General features: G+C 50.7%; 1 protein-coding gene across 2 annotated transcripts; it reads left to right on the forward strand.

Annotated features, from left to right (window-relative positions):
* The first annotated feature begins 2,070 nt into the window (after positions 1–2,070).
* Positions 2,071–8,436, forward strand: TRPT1 (tRNA phosphotransferase 1). 2 transcript variants are annotated; one of them, XM_028709193.2, is made up of 7 exons: positions 2,079–2,836; positions 3,710–3,791; positions 4,744–4,913; positions 5,420–5,594; positions 6,175–6,231; positions 7,216–7,326; positions 8,326–8,436. In XM_028709193.2, the coding sequence occupies exons 1-7, from the start codon at positions 2,744–2,746 to the stop codon at positions 8,385–8,387; spliced, it is 750 nt and encodes a 249-aa protein (XP_028565026.2). In that variant the 5' UTR covers positions 2,079–2,743; the 3' UTR covers positions 8,388–8,436. The 2 variants fall into 2 exon arrangements, with proteins under 2 accessions (XP_028565025.2, XP_028565026.2); XM_028709192.2 differs by having other exon boundaries at positions 2,071–2,836; positions 7,216–8,436.
* Positions 8,437–8,663: the final 227 nt, after the last annotated feature.

Here is an 8,663-nt window from a genome sequence, read left to right on the forward strand (position 1 = left end):
GGTTGACAACAGTTGGACTTGGGGGCATCTAGGAGAGACCCCCTCCCCCCAAAATCATTGCTTTCTTGTGGCAGGATGGGGCAATCACTGGGATGGGGGGATATGGCATGGCCACTAAGACCATGGTAATACCTACCCCAGCCTGCTGCACCCCATCCAACACACTCCACTCATCACAATATTTCCCCCCTTGCTTGCTGGACACAGACACCTCACACACAATGAGACCCCCAAAGCCCCCTCTCTCCCTTTGGGAAAGGGAAGGCTCTCGGAAGAGAACTGCCCCTTAGAGGAGTTTGCTACAAAGAAGCTCACCTTTCCCTGTTGGCGAGACCCATCCAGCCCTCACTTCCCTCTACAGCATGTGCAGAAACCGCCTTCTTGACTGTTGGACCCCCTATTAGTCAATGCTTGGGGGCTTGAGACCCATCAGCTACCTTTGCCTGGTTTAGCTGGACAGTGGAAGTTGTTTCCCGGGTTGTGGATCCTGTCGCCTTTAGACATCTTCTAGGAGCCACAGGGGAGAGCTGAGTGCAGGGTGCAGACCAAAGGTGGACAGACTATCCCAGAAAGAACACTGTGTGTCCTCCACCAGAGTGAATGGTGAGCAATGATTGGCTGAGAGTTTGAAGAGTGGTTTGAATGCTGGGAGGGAGTCAGTTGAGAGTCGGTTAGAGCCTGGAGATCAGAGGGAAGAGCTGGGGGTGGATGTGAAGTAGCATTGGTTAGATGAGTGGCATAAGAATAGAATAATGGCCATGGTTAGAACTGTAATAAAGGGACAGATAAGATACTGGGACATTTGAAACCATATACTTGTGTACTCAGAGGCATCTTGAAGTCCTCATTCAGCGTTCTTTCATAAATCAGTTGTATTCCGCCACATGCCTCTTCCTTGGCTACATGAGGGTTGTTGACTTGTTCAGATAAAAAATTACCTATGGTGGCAGTGCAGATCAAGGGGGCGTTTAGTAGAACACACAGAAAAGGCCCAGCTCACCTTTAAAAAAGTGAAAAGGTGGCACAGTGCCAGAGCAAGGAGGGTTGGCACAACACCAGCCCCCTGCTTCCCTTGCAGTCTCACAGAGGGGCGGTGGCACCCCCAGATCCCCCCCTGCCGGGCCTGTGCCAAGCAATCATGGCAGCAGCTTCATTTCACAAAGAGATGCCAACACCACAGCTGCTTCCCACAAGTTGATCAAACTTGGGCATTAATTTATGGCAAAAGGAAAAAGCTACACAGACAGGAGAGCAAATTAATTAATATTGATTAATGAATGAAAACCCTATACCATTGAAAGGAAGAAAATTATCATTGGCTTTTAGCAGATGGAACAGCAGAAAAGTGCACATGCGTACCCAGCAGCTGGTAAAGTTTCTTCCACTTTGTTGGCATCCCCCTGCAAACGAGCTCCCTCCCTGCACAGTCTCAGGCTCACTTACCCTTGGAATGACCTTCCACAGGCCAGTAGTAAAAAGCAGGATAAAGCACACAAAAGGAGGCTCAAAAGGAAGGTGGACAGTGCCACCTCATGGTCACCTTTATTCCTGGACTGAGTTGTGCATGCTCACTCATTGCACACACAAGTGCGCACGCACACACACACTACAATCTCACTGGAGAAATGAAATCTTCCAAAAACAGTTCTTTATTGCAACTTCCAGTAGCTTGGGAATGCTCCTGGATCTGACAATGTACCTTGAGGCTCAGGTGGCCTCAGAGGCTCGAGGGACAGTTTCCAAACTATGGCTGGTTCCTGTGACTTGGCCGCAGGACTCCATGCTCTGATAACTTCCAGCATGGATTACTGTGATGCGCTGTGCGTGGGACTTCCCTTGAAGACACTTCAGACTGCGCCCAGGGATGTTTTGCTTCTGGAGGCAAAACCCCCTGTGCCTGCCCCACCTCGGCCCTCACCACTGCCAGGCACTCACTGTTGCCAGCGGTTTGCCACCTCCTCTTCCTTGACCCTGATGGTACGCCCATGAATGGCAGCGCACTCCTCCACTCGCCCCTAGGCTACCCCCCAAAAATTGAGCAGGACAAAGATGGCAGCAAGTAGAGGAGCACGCCGCTAGGGTCAAGGAGACGGCGGTAAGCACTGGCAGTGGTGTGATGGGTCAGTGCATCCGGCTCTTAACCAGAAGGTTAGTAGTTTGAGCCCACCCAGGGAAGGCTGTGGGCAAGATTCCTGCTTTGCAGGGGGTTGGACTAGATGACCCCCGGGGTCCCTTCCAACTCTACAATTCTAAGATGCCTTATAACGAGTCCGACCCTTGGTCCATCCTGCTCCCATATCGCCTGCACTGGCTGGCAGCGTTTCAGACCGGGAATTGCCAGGGATTAAACCTGGGACCTGCCGCATGCAAAACAGATGCTCTACCACTGAGCTGCGTCTCTTGCCCGTCGAAGAAGAGACTACAAGTAACAGCTTTTAGCTGGGGAGTAGGAACTACAACTCCCAGAAGTCTGTGCGGTCCGTCGTGCTCGCTGACTATAAGGACGTCAAGGTTTCCTGCTGAGCGCCGCTCGCACTTCGGGAGCGTGTGGTTTGGGGAACTGGGGAGGGAGGCGGTGCTGAGATCCGAAGTGGAGTCCTGGCAAAGAGAGGGGAGAAGAGAGAAAACTGGGAAAGTAAGTAACTGGCATGGGGAAATAAGGATTTTGGAAAACAGGTACAGTAGTTTCAACGCCCCCAGCCAGCTACCCGTGGGGTTTCTGGATTTTTGAGTCATCATCATTATGGATGGAGAAGCACCAGGCGCTGGGGAGCGTCTGCAAAATCCTCCCAGAAGAGGCAGAAAACACGGAAACCAAAGGAGACACAGAGATCAGGTAAAAATACAATAGCCTTGTTAGTTTTAGCCCACCTTGGGAGGATACCATTTTCCTGTAAGATAAAGGTAAAGGTACCCCTGCCCGTACGGGCCAGTCTTGACAGACTCTGGGGTTGTGCGCTCATCTCACTCTAGAGGCCGGGAGCCAGAGTCCGGAGACACTTCCGGGTCACGTGGCCAGCGTGACAAGCTGCATCTGGCGAGCCAGCGCAGCACACGGAACGCCGTTTACCTTCCCGCCAGTAAGCGGTCCCTATTTATCTACTTGCACCCGGGGGTGCTTTCGAACTGCTAGGTTGGCAGGCGCTGGGACCGAGCAGCGGGAGCGCACCCCGCCGCGGGGATTCGAACCGCCGACCTTTCGATTGGCAATCCCTAGGCGCTGAGGCTTTTACCCACAGCGCCACCCGCGTCCCTCCATTTTCCTGTACTCCTTTTAAAAAAATAGAATAAAAGAGCTTCTTAGAAGGGAGAATTCTAAGACTGGCAACTTCTCCCGTTTCCTTGCAACCTCTAGTGAAATTTTTGCACCTGTGCCAACTTTTTAAGAGACTCGAGCCCTGGAAAAGGAGGGTCTATGGAGGACAGGATTGGCCCTGCCCTCCACCTCTCCTGTAACTGCAGCCTGCAACAGTGTCTGAGGCCAACAGCATCTGCAGGGCACAGTATTGGCTACTGTCTTCACTAAGCTAGGGCTGAGGAGACCCAGGTTCAATTCCTTCCTCAACCATGAAATTCACTTTACTGGGTTGTTGGGGGAATCCGCACAATGCGTGTTTCCTTGTGCTCTCTGCAGAAAATTGGGAGCATAAAATGTAAAAAAATGTGAATACTCGCCCCTCTCACTGTTTGTCTCCAAACTTTGTTTCAGGATGCAGGTGTTTGCCTCTCCAAGGCTCTTTCTTACGTGCTGCGCCATGGGGCAGAGAAGTTGGGGCTACAGATGGGGCTTGGTGAGTGTTTCTGCCCTTCCACACCCCACAACACTGCCTGGGGAAAAGAAACGAAAAAAACCTTCACTGCTCCTGTTCTGCCAGCCACAGGATAGTTAAAGGCAGAAGAGCCCTGCCAAAAGGAAAAGCTGGCAACCCTCAAATGTGTCATTTTTTAAAACTGGAAGCCAGTTATTGGTGGAGCAGGTTTTAAAGAAAACCTTGCCTAAAGCCCTGTTCAGATGAACCACCCACCCACCCACTCACTAGCCCGGCTGGAATCAATTTGGGACAAACCCAGGCCCTCTGAGCAGGGAGGAAATTTTTGCGAGGAGTTCCTTGCAGAGCACAAGTGACTTGAGCAGTAGAGCCAAGTTGCAGGGGAAGAGAATTTAATTAAATCTGGAATGGGGAACCTGGTTCATCCCAAGGGCTGCATTTCCTTTCGGGCAACCTTCCGAGGGCCACATGCCAGTGGTGGGCGGGGCCAGAAGCACATGTGGGCGGAGCAATAAATGTACATTTTGCACTTGTACACGGGGCTCATTTCTACACATACACTCAACCCCAGTGCTATTTTCTGTCTTCTATTCAGACAAGCGAGAGGCATTTTCAGAGTTCAAGGACACATTTCAGTCAGCCCCAAACAGAGAGAGGCGGGGGTGGCCTGGGGAGAGTTCTGAGGGCCACATAGAAAGACCTCCAGGGCCACATTCAGGCCCTGGGCCTGAGGTTACCCACTCTTGAATTAAACTTTTAAAGATGGATTTACTCTAGCATTTGACGGCACCCTGAATTAAAATTGCACCTGTTCCTCCGTTATGCTCCATTCTCACTATTAACGTCGTGGGGAATTTGTTTAAAAGCTTTGTACATTTTTAGCCGTGCTTTTCTCACCTCAGTCCAGCTAGTAGGTTTGAAAGCGCTGCCAAAGACAGGAGTTCTTAAACGTTTTATTCTTCCCAAACTGCAGATGGCTTTGTGGATGTGGAGGAGGTTCTTCACCTGCCACAATTTAAGGCTTGGACCCTGGAAGACGTGCAGCGTGTTGTGGAGACAAATGAAAAGCAGCGCTTTGCTCTACGCCCTCACCCTTCCAGCGGGCAGCTCCAGATCCGGGCCAATCAAGGGCACTCGCTGCAGGTGGGGAAAAGGGTGAAGGAGTTGTCATATATGGGAACAAAAACGGGAATGAGCTCCAATTCCATGCTAAATGCCTATGTAGTATTAGCCTAAGTTTCTAGCCCTTATGAATTATGGAGTGGGGAACCTTGGGCCTTCCAGGCCTCTGTATCTAGCCCTTGAAACGTTTGACAGCCCTGTTTTATATTTTTGAATGTTTTTGCCTGATTGGAATGTGCCTGTGAACTCATGAGTCCCTGAATATAGAGGGGTGTTTGTGAGGGTGCATAGGAACTAGCCTACTATGCCAGGATATAATTTATATTTGTTGCTCTGCTCACTTTCACCTCTAACCCAGCCCATCACTGACATGAGGCCCCCAGAAGGTTGCCCCAAAACGAATGTGGCTCCTGGGCTGAAAAGGGCTCCCCGCTAGCCCCTTCCTTATGGCAGCAAACTTGAAAGTATGTGGGCTCCCTCAGGTAAAACCTCATAAACTGACCATTAATGTTCCATGAACACACCAGGTGTCTGAACTGGAGTTGATCCCACTGCTGGACCCACGGGATTTCCCAGAGGTTGTGGCCCATGGCACCTATATGCGCCACTGGCCAGAAATTCGCCGCAGTGGCCTCTCGCGGATGGGAAGGACGCACATCCATTTAGCGCCAGGGTTGCCGGGGGATGGAGCTGTCCGGAGTGGTGAGCATCCCGTTCCTTGAGTTGCAAATCTGTGGCCTGCAGTGCTTCAACTCCCATCCCAAAGTAGAGAAAGAAAAATACCTGGCTGTGAATTGAGATTTTTGCCTAAGGACCTTCTCTGGCCGGTTGGGTGACTTCTCTGCCCAGGAAGCTCCCTTAAACCACATCAGACCATTGGTCAATCTGGAACAATATTGTCTAACCAGCAGTAGGGAAGCTCTGACCCACAAGCCTTATTGGGTCTGCCAGGCCTCTGGATTTGGCCTGCATCCTAGAACCCATTTGTACTATACATTTAAAGCAGTACTGCACCACTTTCAACAGTCACGGCTTCTCCCAAAGAATTCTGGGAAATGTGGTTTGTTATAGCTGTTCCACACTGCTAGAAGACCCCGTTCCCCTCACAGAGCTCCAATTCCCAGAGCCCCCCCCCCCCCCCCGGAAAAGAGATTGATTGTTTAACCATTCTGAGAATTGTAGCTCTGCGGCAAAGATCAGAAAAAGAGGGACTGTCTCCGCTAAAGAGACACGACGGGAGTGGGTGACAGAGGCCCTTAAATGTGTTGTTTTTCCTTTCTAGGAATGAGAAGCAACTGTGACGTGGCTATAGTCATTGATGTCGCCAAGGCTCTGGCAGGTAAGTGGAAAGGAACTAGAGACTGTGTGGGTGGTACGCAGTCTCTCCCTATGGTGCTAGACTCCAGCTCCAAGCATCCCTGCCCGTTGGCGATCCTTGCTGGGTCTGATGGGAGTTGGAGAACTGCAGACTCCCCTACCTCTACTGTAGGTCAAAGGAGGAATAGGGCAAGCAACCCTCTAACACAATCCCCCACCCCTTTGCTTGCCGCCTGCCCAAAAGGAGGGTTTGTAATGGGGCTGGCCCCATAGGGCAGCTCCCTGGGAGGGACCACTGCTGACCTCACACAGAGACCCAGTGGGCACCCTCCTCATCAGATGAACACTGTCCCTTCAGAGAAGCAATTAGTTAACTGAAATTTCCCATAGCCCCATAGTCTGCTGCTGTGCTGGCTGTTCTTGTCATAACACCTTGTTGTTAAGAAACAGGACTGGGTTGCTGAAGGGTGTCACACTGAGGCCAGGGACACTGGGAGACTGATCTCACTGCTTGCTAGGATGAATGACATGGAAAGGGGGAGACCAGCCTGGCTGCCACCCATCATACAACGAAAGTGTAGCTGCAGGGAGTCTGCTTCTTCCTCTCCCTGCCGGAAAGAACTCTTGTAAGAATGTTGTGATTCAGAACTAGCATCCGATTTTGCTCTCCTCCTCCTTCTCCCTCCCAATTGCTTTTCCTTTGGTGTTGTGCCTTTTAGGTAGTCCTTGCCCTCAGGATTGCAATCTTGCTAGTTATCATTGTAAGCAGGTTTGCTGTTCTGGGCGCCTTTTTTTTTTATCCAAAGAGTGGTGTAAAACTACCTTGAATAAATGAATGGAATCCAAGCATCCTAAATTCTAGGGGGCCTTCCTCCCAGCCAGCAAAGCCCTCTCTGGAATGGACTCCAGACTTGCCTGTCATTCATCTCGCACCCCGCTATAGGGCAGGGTGAGGAAGTGGTTCTGGGCTTAATGGCCTCTCACCTGTGAAATGTCTTCTCTGCAGATGGAATCAAGTTTTACCGCTCGGCTAATGAAGTGATCCTCACTCCTGGCGATGCCAATGGGCTGCTGCTCCCCTGCTACTTCATGGAGGCCCTACAGCTCAAGCCTAGGCGTGAGTCAGGCAGCCTGCCTCTTGCCACTGGCCCGGGAGTGCTTGGGCAGCTTGCCATTCATGCTGCTGCAAAACCCAGAACTTTTGAGGCGTGCTGGGTGGGCTTGGGGGAGAATGAATGAATTTTACACAAATCTCGTTTGTGTATTTAGTTGCAGCTGCATTGAATTAGCACTTCCAGGTCTAGCTTGCTCTAACCCACAAGGCCTGCAGTGCTGCCTTTCTGGGCTGAGATCACAACCAGAGTCCTGCACATGTTGTTCTCTAAACCCACAACCCTCGCCAATCCAAACCTCCCTGGAAGCCCTGGCAATCGCAAGTACTTGTGCATGACATAGTTGCTATCTCACATGATTGACAAGGGGGTTGCCCTCCATCTGTCAAAATTCCAAATTGTTTCCTCCCTGCACTCTGCTGCTGAGGTGGGCAGTGGCGGTGGCAGCACCAGAGTAGGATGGTTGCTGAGGAGCCGCTGTGGACTGTTCTGCCACAGCTTGTTTGGGCCTCCAATGCAGCTGCGATGGGCCAGCAGCTCTTGGAAGGCTAGCATCACTCTGCAGGCTACAGCACCACCTATTGGCAGCCAAGCAAACAGTTGCATGACAACAACCCTAAGCAAATACAAAATTGGAGAAGATTCCCACCCTTCCCCAAGTAGCTCAGGGCAGCATGCATAGTTCTCTCCCCTCGCCCACTTTTGTCTTCACAATCTTGTGACATAGGTCAGGCAGAGAGAGAGAGAGAGAGAGAGAGAACACACAAATGAACATGACTGGCCAAAAATCCCCCCAGTGAGCTTCATGGCTGGGGTTGAATCTGGATGTCCCTAGCACTATAGCTACTAAACCCAATTGCCTTTGTACATCCTCAGGACCACTTTTGTTTCATGTTCCTGTGACATGCCTTGCAACTAAAAATCAGGAGTGGAGGCTGCAATCTGTATACTGGGGCTCAATGTTTTTATGGGGAGTCACACCATGTGCTTTCTTTGTCCCCCAGGGTGTGTGTTGTCCCTCAGCTGTCCTGATCCTGAGCCACTGGGTGCATCTACCTCTACGTAATTTATGTCACTTACATTCATTTCAATGTAAAGGCCTTATCCAAACACTTTTTTAAAAAAAGCAACTGATTACATATTGTTTGAAGTGATGATGTGAACAAAATACTGATTGTATTCGCTCGACTGATTTCCATGCCAGACCACAGACAAACTGCAGCAATTTCTGCTTTTCTGTTTCCATTGTACTTCTTTGGCATCCCTTTTCCTTGTTGGGATTTTATTTTTATTATTTTTTCGCTTTTCCTGCCTGCTGCTACCTCTCCATTATGTCTGGGTG

Source organism: Podarcis muralis, chromosome 16, assembly GCF_964188315.1.
Source record: "Podarcis muralis chromosome 16, rPodMur119.hap1.1, whole genome shotgun sequence".
Lineage (NCBI taxonomy): Eukaryota > Metazoa > Chordata > Lepidosauria > Squamata > Lacertidae > Podarcis > Podarcis muralis.

Coding starts and splice junctions, on each gene's coding strand:
- TRPT1 (XM_028709192.2), top strand. CDS start 2,744: ATGGATGGAGAAGCACCAGGCGCTGGGGAGCGTCTGCAAAATCCTCCC. Junction 2,837..3,709: donor AAAGGAGACACAGAGATCAG/GTAAAAATACAA, acceptor ACTTTGTTTCAG/GATGCAGGTGTTTGCCTCTC. Junction 6,232..7,215: donor TGTCGCCAAGGCTCTGGCAG/GTAAGTGGAAAG, acceptor TCTTCTCTGCAG/ATGGAATCAAGTTTTACCGC.